General features: G+C 36.7%; 1 protein-coding gene across 1 annotated transcript in view; it reads left to right on the top strand.

The window, feature by feature from the left end:
- pkd1l2b (polycystic kidney disease 1 like 2b) overlaps nt 1–19,413 on the top strand; it is a 41,397-nt gene that overhangs the window by 10,348 nt on the left and 11,636 nt on the right. Inside the window, 17 exon segments of the mRNA XM_048185565.1 lie at nt 905–1,029; nt 1,117–1,234; nt 1,522–1,647; nt 7,135–7,357; nt 7,450–7,640; nt 8,903–9,034; nt 9,036–9,134; nt 10,195–10,296; nt 10,383–10,561; nt 12,269–12,415; nt 12,487–12,686; nt 13,161–13,396; nt 15,643–16,203; nt 16,287–16,389; nt 18,183–18,323; nt 18,404–18,589; nt 18,848–19,178. Coding sequence (XP_048041522.1) covers nt 905–1,029; nt 1,117–1,234; nt 1,522–1,647; nt 7,135–7,357; nt 7,450–7,640; nt 8,903–9,034; nt 9,036–9,134; nt 10,195–10,296; nt 10,383–10,561; nt 12,269–12,415; nt 12,487–12,686; nt 13,161–13,396; nt 15,643–16,203; nt 16,287–16,389; nt 18,183–18,323; nt 18,404–18,589; nt 18,848–19,178 — 3,200 coding nt within the window.

The raw sequence follows: 19,413 nt of genomic DNA, 5'->3' as shown, positions 1-19,413 counted from the left end.
CTTTTTAATTTATATGAATGTTTTTGTCTTTGGAAAAATAAATATTTTGGAATAAAATATTAAATCTAAATTTAATGTTTGATCTAAACCAATATAATTTGAGAGATAAATAATACATTTGGCTGTAACAAATTAGAGGGATTCATTTTAATTTGGTGCATTTTGTTCAGTGCATGTTAAACTAGTATGACAAGGAAGCTTTTTTATTGCTGGTCCAAGATGGTCTAGCACAGGGGTATCCAAACTCGGACCTGGAGGGCCGCTGTCCTGCAGAGTTTAGCTCCAACCCCAATTAAACACACCTGAACCACTAATCAAGATCTGCTGTAGCTAGGCATATAGAAACTTCCAGGCAAACGTGCAATATGGCAGAATAAGTCCCGCCTTCTAAATAAGAGCCAGTCGCCGATTGGTAAAGTCATCACGCCACTGCAGCGGCTGATAGAAGCACTGGTTCCTATAGAAACAGTCAGACGTGCACTTCCTATAGAGACCCTCACTTAGGACTGCACATGTGCATTAGCTTGATCCAGCCTGAATAATACCGTTTTTTTGTCATGATTCGAGCGTTTAAAAACAAAATTTATGAGACAGTTGTTGTCAGATTTCATTGGTGATTTCAAATATGAAATTTATTCGAAAACTTGGCAAACAGCTACGGAGAATTTGATGTTTCCCCATTCAAAGAGATAGGAGCTGCACTTGCATGCCCGAGAGGTGTTTCAAAGATGGCCGCCGAGTGAAATGACTTGTCTTAAAGGGACTTTGGCTAAACTCTGCAGGACAGCGGCTCTCAAGGACACAGCTAGCACCAGTTAATGACTAGGTAGAAACCTGTTAGCATGTTCCAAAACACAGTTAATTAAGTGAGAAATTCTGCTGATTCGTTCTCATTGCCTTTCAGAGCGACATCTCTCATTATTTGCTCAGTGCGGTGGACTCTGTGCAGAAATTCCTGCTAACAAATAAAACACCTGATCTGGAGCCCGACATCATCAGCACTCCTAATGTCAATGTTTACGTCAACAGGTAGGAATTCAATTAATTACTGTGATCAGTGAAAAAAAAACGAACATTGAAAACATTTTGTGTGTGTTTTGATGTTTTTCTGATTAGGTTATCTCCAGCGAACCTCCATAAAAAGCCTTTCAGTGTCCAGAACAGTTTAGCTGGCTTCAAGCTTCCAAATCTGGGCTCTGATATACTGCCTGTAGATGAGCCAGTGGATGTGAAAGTGAGTGTTTTGTTACATTACGTATTATCTTTTCCTTTAGTCAAAGGCGTTATCTAAAAAATCCCTAATCTGAACAATCTCTGTTCTGCTCAAATTTAAAGTGCTAAATAGGCATATGTCACTGTTACTTCTGACATTTTTAAAAGCATTTAGTCAAGAATGATTCAAACTTGCAACAAATTTTCCTCTTAGCTACATTGCTTTATTTTCAGAACTTCCTAATGTTACTAATGTTACAGATTCTTTACACATATAATACAGCACACATACCTGTTCTCTTTTCACAGATGACACATTTTAACATTGATCCATGGATTGAAGGTCAGCCCATTCATAGTATTGTGGCTGGTTTGTCCCTTTCCAAAACAAACGGCTCTGGCATTCCAGTGGCAAACCTTACTGAGGAGATTGAGGTAAAAAGATGAATGACTTCTTGACACTAACTGGAACTGGAAAGGTGAAGTGTGTCAATTGTGTGCCACTAGCATCACCAAATGCAGACATCCCAACCTGCAAAAAGTCATTTCAGGGAGGTATAAAAAAAAAAAAAAAAAAAAAGAGGAAGGAGCTATAAGCTATAGACATATGCAATTATTCGTTAATTATGTTTAAATATGTAGATTACTTTTACTATTTATATAAGCTGCTTATACTATTTATGTAAACTGCTTTTATTTATTTTCCATTGCAACTTTAAACAGGTCTAAGGAGTTTGTTGTTTTCATGTAGCCTTGGCAACTTGCCTGAATAATATGCACATGAAATGAAACTTGTCAACTCACCTCACTGATAATTGATTGGTTGATTTGCCGAAAAAGGCCATTCGGGATGCTCTCTGTCATACATGCGCTTCGCACACACGCACACACACACACACACACACACACACACACACACACACACACACACGCAAGGTCTCTCTCTCGCTCCCTCTCCCTCTCTGGCGTGCGCGCGCTGGTTTGAAACACAGTCTCTATGCGCGCTCTTGCTCGCTCGCTCTAGATTCCGGGAGATTTTAACTAATTTGCGGGCATCAGGGAGCCGCTATCAATATGCGGGAGACTCCCGGAACTTCCGGGAGACTTGGGATGTCTGCAAATGGAATTACAAAAATAAAAAATTGACTTGTAAAAGTAATTTTTGAAACTGGGGAAATACATTTTCAAAAGGGCTTCTCAGTCTAAACCCCGGTTTTAACCCTAGATAAAGGAACATTTCATTTTTTACCCGGGGTTATGAAACCCTGCTCCAGAGCAGGGTAGCACTGTTTTTGCAATGTTAACTTGAATTGTGTTGCCATATGTGTACAGTGTGAAACAATGTGGTGTTATGCTGCATTACAGACAAGTCGGAATTTGGATTTTTCCCATGTCCTACTTGGAAATAATGTCTAGAACGCCAGATCAACCAGCATAGAGTAGGGCTACCTTCTTAAAGGTGCCCTAGAACTTTTTTTTAAAAAAGATGTAATATAAGTCTAAGGTGTCCCCTGAATGTGTCTGTGAAGTTTCAGCTCAAAATACCCCATCGATTTTTTTTAATTCATTTTTTTAACTGCCTATTTTGGGGCATAATTAGAAATGAGCCAATTCAGGGTGTGTGGCCCTTTAAATCTCGTGCTCCACGCCCACGGAGCTTTCGCTTGCCTTAAACAACATAAAAAAAGTTCAAACAGCTTAATATAACCCTCAAAATGGATCTTTACAAAGTGTTCGTCATGCAGCATGTCTAATCGCGTAAGTACAGTGTTTATTTTGATGTTTACATTTGATTCTGAATGAGTTTGAGGCTATGCTCCGTGGCTAACAGCTAACATTACTACACTGTTGGAGAGATTTATAAAGAATGAAGTTGTGTTTATGATTTATACAGACTGCAAGTGTTTAAAAATGAAAATAATGATGGCTCTTGTCTCCGTGAATACAGTAATAACCGATGGTAACTTTAACCACATTTAACAGTACATTAGCAACAGGCTAACGAAACATTTAGAAAGACAATTTACAAATATCACTAAAAATATCAAAATGATCATGAATCATGTCAGTTATTATTACTCCATCTGCCATTTTTTGCTATTGTCCTTGCTTGCTTACCTAGTCTGATGATTCAGCTGTGCACATCCAGACATTCTGCACTTGTCTAATGCCTTTCATAATGTTGGGAATATGGGCTGGCATATGCAAATATTGGGGGCGTACACCCCAACTGTTACGTAACAGTCGGTGTTATGTTGAGATTCGCCTGTTCTACGGAGGTCTTTTAAACAAATGAGATTTACATAAGAAGGAGGAAACAATGGAGTTTGAGACTGTATGTCATTTCCATGTTGTTATTTAACTATGCCGAGGTAAATTCAAATTTTTGAATCTAGGGCACCTTTAAGTCAAGTCATCTTCATTTATATAGCGAATGGCGCTTTTTACAATACAGATTGTTTCAAATCAGCTTCACAGTGATAATAGGAAAATTAATGGATAGAGATTGTTTTGGCTTTACAGCAGCTCTAAAGTTATTATCGAGCTAAAGTAAGTTTTTGATTGAATCACTTCCGTTGTTAAAAATGTGAATTATTAACTTAGGGGCCGCTTAAATTACACATTTTTAACTAAAAACAGAAGACTTTTAATGCGTTCTTGCTGTTCATTTATATGTTTAGTCTATAGGTTTGTGCATTTGAATGTGTATGTGCACAGACGCTTAGTCTTTCTTTACAAAGTGACATCACCATATTACTTGTCTGGCCCACATTACACCGAATTATTAGTCGTTTCCGCGGATCCATGTGAACTGGAATCAATTTTGATAAGGTTTTATCTATACATAGGGAAAGGAAAGGGAAGGAGGCCTTCGCAGTGGATAGTTTAGTTGACACTTCAGGGCTGCGTTGTCTTTGTGTCTAGGTTGCAGGTCCTTCATCTCATCTGGATACGGCCTGGATCTGGCAGACGGTAAACCTCAGGATAAACAGAGAGAGACTAATATTAGCGTAGACGTCATTCTTATGAGTACATCAGGTGTTATGGGAAGTGTTCCCGGTTCCGGCTGACCTAATTCATGCAGCCTAACAATTTACATGATTTGAATTATAGAAGTAGATAATGTGTTATGTGTATGCCAGGTTAAAGAGATGTGTTTTTAAGTCAGAGTGTGTCTGCTTCCTGAACAATGCTAGGAATATTGTTCCAGAGTTTAGGTGCCAAATAGGAGAAGGATCTACTGCCTGCAGTTGATTTTGATATTCTAGATATTATCAACTGGCCAAAATTTTGAGATCACAATAGACGTGAAGGACTATAATGTGTTAAGAGCTTGTTCAAGTACTGGGGAGCTAAACCATTTATTGCTTTGTAAGTAATTAGCAAGATATTAAAATTTATACGATGTTTAATAGGGAGCCAATGCAGTGTTGACAGAACTGGGCTAATATGGTCATACTCCATAGCTGCTGCGTTTTGGACTAGCTGGAGTTTGTTTATTAGGCGTGCAGGGCAACCACCCAGTAGAGCGTTACAGTAATCTAGCCTTGAGGTCATGAACGCATGAACTAACTGTTCCACATTTGTTGTTGTCATTGTCATTGTCGTAATTTAGATATATATTTAAGATGGAAGAATGCTGAAACTAGTAACATGGCATTCAAATGAAAGATTGACATTCTGTCAAAATGTAAAAACAAACTTTAAAGGGGTGGTTGATTATGATTTCACTTTTTTAACTTTATTTAGTGTGTAATGTTGCTGTTTGAGCATAAACAACATCTGCAAAGTTATGACGCTCAAAGTTCAAAGCAAAGGGAGATATTTTCTTTTGAAGAATTCTCTGTTTAAGGACTACAACAAACGGCTGGTAGGGACTACAACAAGCATATTCCCGGGTTGGTGACATCACTAACCCTAAAATTTACATAAAGCCAGCCCCCAAGAACATGCAACAAAGGGGTGAGGCCATGTTATTGCATTACAGTATGTAACACAAATGCAATAGCATGTCATAAAAGCAAGATGATAATATGACAACCGTAATTAAACTAAACTATACCTGTTCTGTCTTCATACAGCATATATTCTCTGGCTCTGTAGGCATCAACAGTTCACACACGAGCGATATATAGATCATGACAGAATATGCTAATCAATGACTTTAAGAGAGTTAACTCCACATCAGCTACATAAATTCATCAGCTAACCGTTCAGAAACGTCCTGTTGCATTCTACATGTTGTCACTTCTTCTTGAGTCTCTTCGTCATTGTCCGACTCCGGTTTGAACATAAAAGGCTGAACAGTTTCTGACATTTTCAGTGAGTCTGCGTGAGGTAACGTTAATCGAAGCTGCTAATGCTACTTTCACGCCACCTCGTATTTACCAGGAATCTTGAAATGACAATGGGTGACGTTATATTCAGAGCTGTTCACATCCTTTTGGTCCATGGAGTGGGAATTATGCGTTTCCATGGCAGCACTATCAACACCTAAATGAATCTACAGCGGTCAGGTGGTACAGCGGCCACGTGGTACATCTGGGAGCTTTCAGAAAACTCCCAGCTTACAAGCTGTAATTACGAGCTCTACGAGGACGTGAACGCTTTTTACAAGCTAGAATCTCTTAACGTGAGCCCCTGAAACTCCGCCCTCTTCTTGAGAGCAGCAGCTCATTTGCATTTAAAGGGATACACACAAAAAGTGTTTTTGCTCACCCTCAAAAAGTGACAAATTTAACATGCCATAAAAAATGATCTGTAGGGTATTTTGAGCTAAAACTTCACATACACACACTGGGGTCATCAGAGACTTATTTTTATATCTTGTAAAAGTGCCATTATATGACCCCTTTAACATTAGAAATTAAGTTTATATAGTGGTACCTTAATTTTTTCTTTCCAAAGCGAACGCCATTTTTTTATATATATTTTTATATATATTTTTTATATATATTTGCCATAATTGACACAAAAACAGGAAGATTCACTCGTTGTGTCATGGCGACATCAGGTGGTCACAACATGTTAATGTGATGTGTGATTGACTGAAACTTGATTGAATGTTAAAGGTGCTGTATGTAATTTTTTTGACTGTTCTAAAGCATAAAAATACCATAATATGTTTGCAGATATTTAGGAAACATGCTAAGTTCACATACTTGTTTCTCTGAAAAACAATTCTACAGTCAGTTATTCTACTTCGAAATGTTCGTTCCGTGTCGGAATGTCTGTTTTTGTTTTGGACTGTGTGATCCCACCCACTGCCAATTTACCCAATAATATTTCAACACCCCGGGTTGCCTTTTGGCAGGAAACACAGCGTATTGCAGCCATGGAAGCCAGCAAACTAACTGGGTCAGAGATCATAGATTCTACCCGACCTAAGAAGCCTCAGCATCCATCTAAAAATCTCCATGAACGGGAGTGTAATAAAATGCAGATACATTAGCTGATCAATTTATAGTGTAAAGCTTTCCATTGTCAATTGTGCTTGTTCCTGTTGCGTGTCCTCAATCTGGCAACCTGTGTGAGTCTGAGGAGGTGAGTGGGGGTGGGGAAACAACTCTCTCCGATATTTTGTATTTGGACTGCAGTACACATTTACATCGCTAGCTATCAATAAAATGTGAAAAGGCAATTTATTAATACCCAGGAGTAATCGATAACCCCGGTTAAATTATGAGCAGCGTGAAGCAAGATAACCCAGGGTTATGTTTACCGAGGGTTTAGAATGACCCAATGTGAAAAGCCCTTTTAAATTTAATTCAAAAGCTGATTTGAGTCAAAAATAATGGGCATGCTTTTGGACAGGGGAAAGAATTTTAACATCAAACACATTACACCTATAAAAGTTTATATCATCAGAATATGTAAATATGTCTAGAGATTTTACTAGTGAAAACTGATCAAATTCTCCAGATCTTATTACCAAGACTGGACACAGCAGTGAACAGCACAGTTCTGGATCTGAGAAACTACAGCACTTCGATGATCACTACAACCACCCCCAACATTACCCTGGTCTTAAAGTTACGTCCCTCTGAAGAGTTAACACTAATGTTACTGCTGGGTTATCAGAACTATCCTACAGAGGAAAACAATGTAGCCAAAGTTACACTTCCTCAACAAGGAAATTCACAAGGTAAGTCATTTGCTGGAAACAACACAATTGTTTGTTAACGGTGGGAGCTGCAACAAACACTGTTTTGTACTTTTTGTAATCTTTTCACACAGACGAAAGGTACACATGGGTACTAGGCCCCAGTGACATGACAGTAGACGCGGGCATTTACTACCTTCTGATTCGACCTGTTGTTCCTCCGGGCGTGAAGTCTGTTGATGCATCACTAACAATTACAACCATTACTGCTCAGTGCATTTTCTGGGAAGAGACCAGATCCAACTGGAGTGACTATGGCTGTAGGGTGAGTGCTGATTCTTTTCTTTTGTGTGCCAATGGTGGAAACCATAAATGTAAACGTTGCTGACCTAATACTAAAGCCCAAAATATACTTCATTTGACTCGTATGCGTACACAGGCATTTGACGCATACATGAGGAGTTACAACCCATGTAAACATCTTTGCTAGAGTTGTACAAACGAGGGTACTTTCTAACCTTTTTGCACAATGTCTGGTCTATGTAGGCCTCCACTGTCGCTGTAGCTTGCATGTGTTCCGGTCTGTTCTGTTTATGCAGTTTTTCTTCAACTACCTTGTGAATTGACGCCCCCAGGGCACTGTTGCCACCTTGTGGATAAAAAATATTACTGCAAAAAAATTAAATGCACATGTGCATGCACAAAGTTACAAAAATCCTGCGGTGCTCTTCTGATGACGAAATTCGCATCACGCACACTGTACGCTGACCCTCGCGTACACATAAAAAGTGAAGTATACTTTGGGCTTAAATGAAGTTCAAATAAACAATGAATCAATGAAACATCACTCTAAAACATCATTCTGCTGTGTTGTTTCAACCCATGTTTGGGTTAAATATGGACAAACCAAAGACTATAGAATAACACAAGACGTGTCACTCGTATTGTTTTGAATGGGAGAAAGTGTAACGCGCAATACGGCGGAATAAGTCCCGCCTTCTAAATAAGAGCCAATCGCCGACTGGTAAAGTCATCGTCACTTCAGCGGCCGTTAGAATCACCGGTTTCTATAGAAACAGTCAGACGCGCGCCTCCGAAGAGACGCGCATTTAGGTCTGCGCATGCGCATTAGCTTGATCCAGCCTGAAAAATAGTTTTTTTGTAATGATTCGAGCGTTTAGAAACTAAATTTATGAGCCGGTTGTTGTTAGATTTCATTGGTGATTTCAAATATGAAATTTAATCGTAAGGTTGGCGAACAGTTTTGGAGAATTTGATGTTTCCCCATTCAAAGAGATTGCATGATGCCCATGATGCCCGAGAGGCGTTTCAAAGATGGCCGCCGAGTGAAATGACTAAATGATTAAAGGGACTTTGGACAAACCCAACTGTTGGTTTAAATTTTTAAACCCAATGGTTGGGTTTGTCCCTATTTGACCCAAACATGGGTTGAAATAACCCAGCATTTTTAGAGTGATAAATGACATTTGCTATCAGTTAATTTGCATCAGTTTATCAGTTAACGACTAACAAGGCCATAGCTATCAAAAGTTTAGTCGTGAGATAACACTCTTCTTTATTCTTTAGGTTGGCCCTAAAACAACTCCAAATGTTACTCAGTGTCTGTGTACCCATTTAACCTTTTTTGGGAGCAGTTTCTTTGTCATGCCCAATACGGTAGATCCATCCAAGACAGCTGAGCTCTTTTCCAACTTTGCGGAAAAACCCAGTGGTGGTGTGCTTTATCGGGGCTATCTTCTTAACTTACATCCTGGCCGCGGCATGGGCGCGCAGGAAGGACCTACAGGACAAAGCCAAGGTCTGTCTAACTTTACTGCATCTATAGTCTCTAGACTCTAGCCACCAGGAATTCTTTGTTTTAAAGTCAAGCTTAAAATAATTTACCCCATTTACTTGACCCTTTGAACCCTTATTTAACAGTCATAATTTTTTTTTTTCTTTTAAAGGTACAGTTTATTGAAACTTAAAAACAAAGTCTAAAAGAACAAAAATTGCATGTGTTTTATGTTTTCTATCATATTTGATACATCAGGCTTTTATGGCTCATATACGATATATGGAGCTCATACTCGAAGAAGAATAAACAGTATGCTTAGTTTTAAATGTAGTAAACAGTAAACAGCCCATACTAAGCAAAAATATGCAATTTGGTGCAGCTGAATACATGATATGGCTGATATTTAAGATGAAATATCGACAGCTTGCAATTCAATGAGATTATATTATCTTGAACTGCTTGAAGGTTGAGGAGTCTGTGATGGAGTGCCCCCTGGTGGCTCTCAAGAGCACTTATAACAGTATAGCACATTACTTACATAAAATGCAAATATATCAGTTGTCATTCTATATCTCCCAATAATATGTCTTAGTAAGATGATATTTAAATACTTAGTTTTATGTAGTTGTTATTGTGGGGGCAAAACATATAATGTAATGCCATACGATGATTGAGAGATGAACAAATAAATGTTCCTCAAAAGCCTGATGGATCATATTTGATTGCCACATTTAAACATGATTTTTCGAAAAAATGATGTATGGATAATTAAGTAAGTTGCTACAATCTAGTAATTGTTCTTCTTGAAATATTTCTAAGAATATAAAAGTTATTCTTACATTTACTTTATAAAAAAGATTTTACAGCAAAAAGTCATGCACCACGACATGAAAGACATGATACAAAAAAGTACTTGCTAAAAAAAGGCATAAACTTTGACAATCTGACAACAGCAGGCATGTAGTAGATTGTGTAAAACAGGTTTCTCAGCAAAGTTTTGATACTGTTGATAATTTATAGACTTTAACTTTGGCCTTATAAAACTTATAAATAAGATATATTGTGTTATTTCCTACAAAAGGTGAAGATTACTGTGCTGGAGGACAATGATCCTTTTGCGGAGTACTGTTACTTGCTGAAGATCAGCACTGGACATCGCATGGGAGCCTCCACTTCATCACGGGTTAGCATGTGCATTTAGCCTAAGCACTTCTTATCAGAAATTCTGATCATATCTTGTTACATACCAACTCTGCATTGTCACTTCAGGTTATAGTGACTCTACAAGGCACAGAGGGAGAATGTGAGCCCCATCACCTGACTGACCCTGATAAGCCAGTGTTTGAAAGGGGAGGTGTGGACCTGTTCTTACTCACCACCCCTTTCCCATTGGGAGAGTTGCAGAGCATCAGACTGTGGCATGACAACTCAGGAGATCGTCCTGCTTGGTAAAATGGTGTTAAAAGAACAGTTCACCTACTACAGTCATCGTTTACTCAACCTCACTATTTGTCTTAAAGGGGCGGTCACACTACACTTTTTGCTCCATTGACTTCCATTCATACACATGCAAATGCGGGAGAGGAAACACAAGCTCAAGTGACAAAATTTTGCATTTTGCTGCGTTCCAAAGTTCAAGTTTGTTAAAATCTGTCCTGTGAATTCATATCACGTGAAGATGTGTGACCAATAGAAAACTGATACGCCACAGCATGAACTTTTATAGCTGAATTAAAAGAACGCAAACTTTAAATCTGCAAGATTGCAGTAAAGTGGAATAAATTGCATATTTTTTACATTTTTTATGTTGAAATATGTTTTAAAAAAAAAACATAACATTTTTTCTTGCTTAAAGTGTGACCGCAGCTTAAAGTGTTCAAAGTTCAAAATAAATAAAACACTTTTTTTTTTTGTTAAAAGTGCTGACTATAATGTTTTCAGACACATAATTGCATGTTAATTGCAATTAAATGAAAATGTATTATAGTTTCAATTGATATTAAATGCAATTATCTGAACTTCAAAGTGTTTTTTGGCCCACTTAAAGGGTTAGTTCACCCAAAAATGAAAATTCTGTCATTTATTACTCTCCCTCATGTTGTTCACCCGTAAGACCTTCGTTCATCTTCAGAACACAAATTAAGATATTTTTGATAAAATCCGATGGCTCAGTGAGATAATTAACACTTTCAGTGCCCAGAAAGCTACTAAAGACATATTTAAATCAGTTCATGTGACTACAGTTGTTCAACCTTAATGTAATGAAGTGACGAGAATACTTTTTGTGCACCAAAAAAAAAAAAAAGACTTAATTCAACAATATCTAGTGATGGGAGATTTCAAAACACTGCTTCATGAAGCTTCAAAGCTTTATGAATCTTTTGTTTCAAATCAGTGGTTCGGATCACGTATCAAACTGCCAAAGTCATGTGATTTAAGTTCAGTTTCATGTCATAAGTGTTTCGAAATTTCAATGGTTCATGGTTCACCACTGGGGGGCGTGACTTTGGCAGTTTGATAAAAAACTGCCAAAAATATCTTAATTTGTGTTCTGAAGATGAACAAAGGTCTTAGGGTGTGGAACGACATGAGGGTGAGTAATAAATGACACAATTTTCATTTTTGGGTGAACTAACCCTTTAAGTAGGACTAAAGTATATCTTTACATGTAATTTCATAATCACTTCTATTGTCTTTGAAATATGGTTAAAGTGCACTGCTGAAGTTACTGACAAGCATAACTAAAATATACTTTAATGTCATTTCTATTGAAACTTGAATGTCATGTATTTAAATATTTGTAATTACACATTTATAATGATGAAGTTGCAATTTAGTACAATTTGAAATATATTAACTTTAAAAGTAATATTGAACACTGCAGTTAAAATAATCAAGTACTTTACATGTGCTTTAGTATGTTAGTCAACACATCAAAATAAGTGTACTTTAAAGCACAACAATGATTTTAAATGCACCATAAAGAAAAAAAGTGGACTCTCTTTAATTGCACTTAAAGGGATAGTTCACCCAAAGATGAAAATTCACCCAAAAATGGGTGAACTATAAATTTAAGTGGCCTATTATTTCATTAAAAATATATTATCTGCAAGTAGGCTTACAGTTTAAAAAAAAACACATTTTATATTTCTCAGGTATGTTAACTCTGTGATGGTTGAAGACCTGCAGACTGAGCAGAAGTGGCACTTCCTGTGCAGCTCGTGGCTGGCTGTCGATATAGATGATTGTACTGTTGAAAGAGTGTTTCCTGTAGCAACAGAGATGGACATGAAAGGCTTCAGGTGAGCTCATATCTCGCAGTGCTTTTGAAAATGCATTTGAAAACGCAACTAAAAGACTTTCCTTTCTGCAGCAACTTATTCTTTATGAAGACAACAACAGACTTCTGTGACGGCCACATCTGGTACTCTGTGGTCAGTCGACCGCCCAGCAGTCATTTCACCCGTGTGCAGCGTGTCTCGTGCTGTTTCTCAGTGCTGCTCTGCTCCATGTTGGCCAGTATCATGTTCTACGGGATCCCCACAGACCCCACGGAGCAGAACATGGATATGGGTATGATTCAAAAAATAGCGGTTATGCTTATTTCAGTAGTTCAGTTTAGATATTCTACAACTACATATCAACTAACTTTCATTCATTTGCATCTACATGTTAACTACCTCTCATCAGAGTATTAGTAGAATAAGTTGACATGTAGTTGCAAAGTTACTTATAGTTAGAAGAATGTCTAAAGTGAACTATCGGAATACAGTGTTACCGTAACATAATCATATAATAGTCCTACTTATGTTCAGTGATATGGAAATAAAGCAGTTTATTGTTTCTAGAGCCACTTTTTCTAATGTCTATTCAGAGATTTACTTGTCATGCCACAATAGTGTAATCTTGTCTTTGAATAACGTCATGTCCTATGATATAATAATTAAAAAAGAATATCATATAAATATTTGAACATTTTCATTGATTGATTGACAGCTCTAGTCATAACTGATGTTTGGTGGGTCTTTGATTCTCTTTTATCCAAAGGCCAGATTAAACTGACCTGGAGTCAGGTGAAGATTGGCATCCAGAGCTCCTTCATTGTGTTCCCCGTCAACCTACTAATTGTGGGAATCTTCAGACACTCACGTCCCCGAAAAAAGAAGACAAAGAAACAAAAGGCACATAAGAAGCCTGAGCCTCCTCAGATAGAGAAAGAGATCCCGGATGAAACCTTCTCTCCACATTTTGAGAACACTTTAACAGTAGATTTTCTTATTAATGTAAGTCCTGCATGTTTAATTAAATATGCACATTATTTTTGTTTAAAAAAAAGTACAGTATGTTTAAGCAATTCAGCTAGCAATGGTAACCGATGTATAGCATGTCTACTATATTCATGTACCTACACTCTTTATTAGCACTTGATGGTTCCATGAAGAACCTTTAACATCTAGAACCTTTCCATTGCACAAAATGTTCTTTATAATGGAAAAAGGGTTTTTCAGGTTAATAAAATGTTCTTCACATGAAGAAAAAATGGTTCTTTTTAGAACTGTTCACTTAAAGGTTCATTGGGGAACTCAAAACTGTTCTTTTATGGCATCGGAAATCTCCTTTTGGAACCTTTATTGTTAAGAGTGTAAAACAGTGATATTCTGAAATATTATTAGAATTCTACTCAAATATATTTCAAAATTGTATTTATTCAATTGACTGGATTTCAACAGCCAGTTCTCTAGTCTTCAGTGTCACATGATCCTTCAGAAATCATTCTAATATGCTGCTTTGCTACTTAAGATATATTTCTTATTATCATCACAGTTGAAAATTGTTCTGCTGCTCATTATAGTGTGGAAACTGCAAATCATTGTTTTTTCAGTATTCTTTGATGAATAGAAAGTTCAAAAGAACATCATTTATTTGAAATAGATTTTTTGTAACATTATTTAGTGTCATTTTTGATCAAATGAATGCATCCTTGCTGAATAAAAGTAAAAGTTAAAAAAAAACCAGTGACCTCAAACAAACATGCACTCAAAAAATTGTTTAAGGCTTTTTTTTTTTAAGATTTCCGATTTTCAATTGTATAGTAAAATTCCATAAAATTGAATCGAAAAATCCTTATTATTCATATTATGAATTAAAAAATGAGTAAAAAAAATGAGCTTAATAAAATATTTAAAATATCTTATTGGAACAAGGGAAGGGATCCGTTTCTATGGAAGAGGATTAGGGCAAAGCAATAATAAATAATAAAACCATCTCGAGATTAAAGTTGTTAGATTTCGAGAAAAAACTTGTTAAATTTCGAGAAAAAAGTCAAAATAAAATGTTGAGAATAAACTCGTTAAATTTCGAGAAAAAGGTCAAGATAAAATGTTGAGAATAAATTCATTAAATTACAAGAAAAAACTCGTTAAATTTCGAGAAAAAAGTCGAGATAAAATGTTGAGGAAAAAAGTCGTTAAATTTCGAGAAAAAAGTCAGTTACGAGAGTTTTTTACGAAAGTTTTTTCTCGTAACTTAATGAGTTTATTCTCAACATTTTATCTCGACTTTTTTCTCTAAATTTAACGACTTTTTTTCTCATAATTTAACGAATTTGTTCTCATTATCTAACGACTTTTTTCTCGTAATTTAATGACTTTATTCTTAACATTTTATCTCGACTTTTTTCTCGTAATTTAACAAGTTTTTTCTCGTAATTTAACAAGTTTATTCTCAACATTTTATCTCTACTTTTTTCTTGAAATTTAACGAGTTCATTCTCAACATTTTATCTTGACTTTTTTCTTGAAATGTAACTATTTTTTTCTCGTAATTTAATAACTTTATTCTCAACATTGTATTTCGACTTTTTTCTCGTAATTTAACGAGTTTTTTCTCGTAATTTAATAACTTTATTCTCAACATTGTATTTCGACTTTTTTCTCGAAATTTAACAAGTTTTTTCTCGAAATTTAACAACTTTAATCTCGAGATGGTTTTATTTTTTTATTATTGCTTGGCCCTAATCCTCTTCCGTACGTTTCAGTTTATGTTTATTCATAAAAAAAAAAAAAAAAATGAAAATATGTTTAAATTTATGAATACGAAATCATATAAACTGAAATGTCAATTCCTTTTTTAACTAATTTAAAATTCTTAATTCATAAAATGATTAATATGTGAAGATTATTCATTTCAATTTTATAGAATTTTACTATACATTTGAAATTCATAAACCTTGAAGTGTGGTTATAATCTTGAGTGTGGTTATGCTGTAATTACTTGATGTGTTCATTGCCACATTATTTGGCCAAAATGTACATATCATTTTTCGGTAGCACTTTATTTTACAGTGTCCGTTACACATCTTACATGTACTTGTTATAAAATTATGCATAAATTATGCATAATTACAACAAGCAACTAATCCTAATTATGTAGTAAGTACATGTAGTTAATTAATGTTTTTCATAACTTAAATGTATAATTACACTGTAACAAGGACACCTTATAATAAAGTGTAACCATTTTTCATTAGGACATACAGAGAATCACATACTTGTTTGGAAATGCCATGAGATGCCCCGTCCCGAAAACAGAGAAGAACCCTGTTAAGGCAGACGTCAGCACTTTACTGTCAGAGCTGCAGAACCTCATTGAACAACAGCACTTCATACACAAAAACGAAACCTCCTCCGTTTTCTGGGCCTACAGCCATCATCTGTCCAAACAACTTGAAAACTTGGAGGGAGAAGTGAAGCTGCTGGGGCCTTCAGGCTTTTCTAGGCCTGGGAGCTACAGCCAGGTTTTACTGCAGGTCCAGAGCATGAAAAAACTGCTGGAGAGTCACCGTTCCTCCAGACCCATCACTGAGCAGCGGACCTGTAGCTTGAGCCCTAAAAAAGACAGCAGCAGCAGGAAGGGTCTGCCCTGGTGGTTTGTGTATGTGGGTTGGCTTCTTGTTGCAGCCACAAGTGTGGTGTCAGGGTACTTTACCATGTTGTATGGACTGAAATACGGTAAGGATCTCTCGATCAGTTGGATAATCTCCATTGCGATGTCCTTCACTGAGAGCCTCTTCTTCACCCAGCCCGTAAAGGTAAAGAGCTGCAGTCAAAATGCTATGTATTTACAATGTTATTTTTTTATTTTGACTCTGTTATTGTGCATTTCATTTGGCAGGTGTTTTGTTTGGCAATTTTCTTTGCATTGGTGGTGAAAAAAATCAATTTTGAGGATGCAGAACTTATCGACGCTTTACGTAAGAAAACAACCACTTGCACAGGTAAATAAGAATTGAGAAGCAACCCCAGTGTACGTTCATCATATACTTTTTTTGCTTCAAATCCGCTAAATCCCAGCGTCAGCCCATTCAGAAAATACTGGTTCATTGGCAGAAACTGCTAAACACCACTTCCCTTTGTCAACAAGCCTCTGAGTCCACAGAAGAACCAATCGGAAGATGTGAATTGAATGATTTGATTTCAAGATGAATGACAGTGTGTATTTGAGTCATGATTTGTTCATCATTACAGTGGCAATTATGACAGGATTTCGCGAGTAGCAAGTGTTCCTTTTGCTGCTGTAAAACTGACAGAAACAGACATTTTACTATGTCTTATTGTCCAAAGTGGTGGACTTGCAAAAAAAGCACACATAGACTTAGCTGGTTTTGCCACACAAAAGACAGTCAAATTTGCTAAATACAAGTAAATAGACTAAAGTGACATTTTTGAAAATAAGACATTTTAAAGGGTTAGTTAACCCAAAAATGAAAATTCTGTCATTAATTACGCACCCTCATGTCGTTCTACGCCCGTAAGACCTTCATTCATCTTCAGAACACAAATTAAGATATTTTTGATAAAATCCGATGGCTCAGTGAGGCCTCCTTTGACAGCAAGTTAATTTACACTTTCAGATGCCCAGAAAGCTACTAAAGACACATTTAAAACATGTGACTACAGTGATTCAACCTTAATGTTATGAAGCGATGAGAATAATTTTTGTGCGGCAAAAAACTAAATAACGACTTTATTCAACAATATCTAGTGATGGGCGATTTCAAAACACTGCTTCATGAAGCTTCGAAGCTTTACGAATCTTTTGTTTCGAATCAGTGGTTCAGAGCAGGTATCAAACTCCCAAAGTCACGTGAACCATTGAAATTTTGAAACACTTATGATGTAAAGAAGCCTCGTTTACTGAAATCACGTGACTTTGGCAGTTTGATACACGCTCCGAACCACTGATTCGAAACAAAAGATTCGTAAAGCTTCATGAAGCAGTGTTTTGAAATCGCCCATCACTAGATATTGTTGAATAAATTGTTGAATGTCGTTATTTGTTTTTTTGGTGCACAAAAAGTATTTTTGTCGCTTCATAACATTAAGGTTGAACCACTGTAGTCACATGAACTGTTTTAAATATGTCTTTAGTAGCTTTCTGGGCACTGAAAGTGTAAATTAACTTCAATGCAGGCCTCACTGAGCCATCGGATTTTATCAAAAATATATTAATTTGGTTACACTTTATTTTAATGTGTCCCTATTACAGTGTAATTATACATTTAAGTACTGAGTAATAATAATTAACTACATGTACTTACTATAGGGTTAGGGTAGGATTAGGGGTTGATTTATAGTCAGTTACATGTAATTATGCCTAATTTATAGTTAATAATATAGTAAATACATGTAACAAGGTGTAACAAGGACACATTAAAATAAAGTGTTACCCTTAATTTGTGTTCTGAAGATGAGCGAAGGTCTTACAGGTGTGGAACAACATGAGGGTGAGTAATAAATGACAGAATTTTCATTTTGGGGTGAACTAACCCTTTAATAACTGACAAATAACCATTTTGTTGTCATTACAGTGAAATTACTGAACCTAAACATAGGAACCTGATAAAAAAAAATTGCTCCTTTAAAAGAAAAGATGTCAGATGGACTTAGAGGTTTTTGCAATGGAACTCTTCACTTGTTTTTCATAAGGGAATGTCTCTCATATTATTTTTGAAGAGCCTAATCAGATCTTTTTTTGATTTGTTACATTCAATTATGATCTCTTCAATAGATGGTCTCTATGGAGTGCGACTTGCTAAGAGGGATTGTTCACACAGCTTCTATCAGCCTCCACCTTCCAGTGATATTGAAAAGCTGAGGAGAAACATGGTCAAACAGCAGAAAGCACGGGCGCTCATCATGGAGATTCTAGGTAGGAAAAAACAACGGTTCCCTTTCAGCCGATGACCATGTGAAAGAACGGTTGAGCGCAGACTTTTATTTCCTTTGCAGTTTTTCTGGGGTTCTTGTGGATGCTGCTCTTGGTGGCATACGGTCAGCGAGATGAAAATGGATTCTACCTCACTCACCACATCCGGCAGAGCTTCAGCAATGGCATTTCAGACAGTATGAACCACAATGATGTGTTCACCTGGGCTAATACTGTACTTCTTAGTAACCTGTTCGGAGAATATCCAGGTAGCTCCATTATCTTGATTTGTCAAGAATATAACAAGTGCACAGTAATCTTCTTTAATTGGTATTTAAGATACTCGTGGACCACTAAGGACTCCATTTGGTTTTCTTACAAATCTTCTTCGCATTTTACACTATCCAAATAGTGGTGAAAATCTATCAGGAGGATCTCGAGAGCTTTAGTTTCAACCCATTGAGCTCAAGTAAATGACTGCATTATTGACTGATGTGTTTAATGACTATTTCATTTTTATTTTCAAGGCTTTATAACAGATGGAAACTCAAAACTTGTTGGGACAGCTCGTCTTCGTCAAGTTAGGGTGACGAGAGACTCTTGTATCATTGCTAAGTCCATGCGTCACGCGGTTCCCCACTGCAATGCCCCTTACTCTTGGGAAAATGAGGACATGGGCTCTTACGGTCCAGGTTGGGAAGAGTTTAATTTTGTAAATGCTTCTGAGGACACCGTGACAGCTTGGCAGTACCAAAGCCAGTCCACGCTCAAAGCACTCCCCGTTTGGGGTATGATTGCACTTTATAGAGGAGGAGGCTATGTCATGGACCTCGGTTCTGACCTGCAAAACGCGAGCTGGTGAGTAATCGCATAAATACGACCTCCATTTTAGTTGGACCAAACAGAGTGGCTGCGTTCAAAATCGCATACTCTCTTGAGTAGGTACTTATTTTGAATAAGTAATTACTTCATGATCGCTAAAAAAGTATGTTCTATATAGTATGAATGTAATCAGGATGTACTACATTCGCCATGCTGGCGTTATCATGTGACCTACCAACGTCAGTTACGTTTCATAAAAAAATCCTCTCCC

Source organism: Megalobrama amblycephala, linkage group LG3 (genome assembly GCF_018812025.1).
Source record: "Megalobrama amblycephala isolate DHTTF-2021 linkage group LG3, ASM1881202v1, whole genome shotgun sequence".
Lineage (NCBI taxonomy): Eukaryota > Metazoa > Chordata > Actinopteri > Cypriniformes > Xenocyprididae > Megalobrama > Megalobrama amblycephala.
The sequence above is the reverse complement of the archived record's forward strand: the minus strand, read 5'-3'. Positions and strand labels throughout refer to the sequence as shown.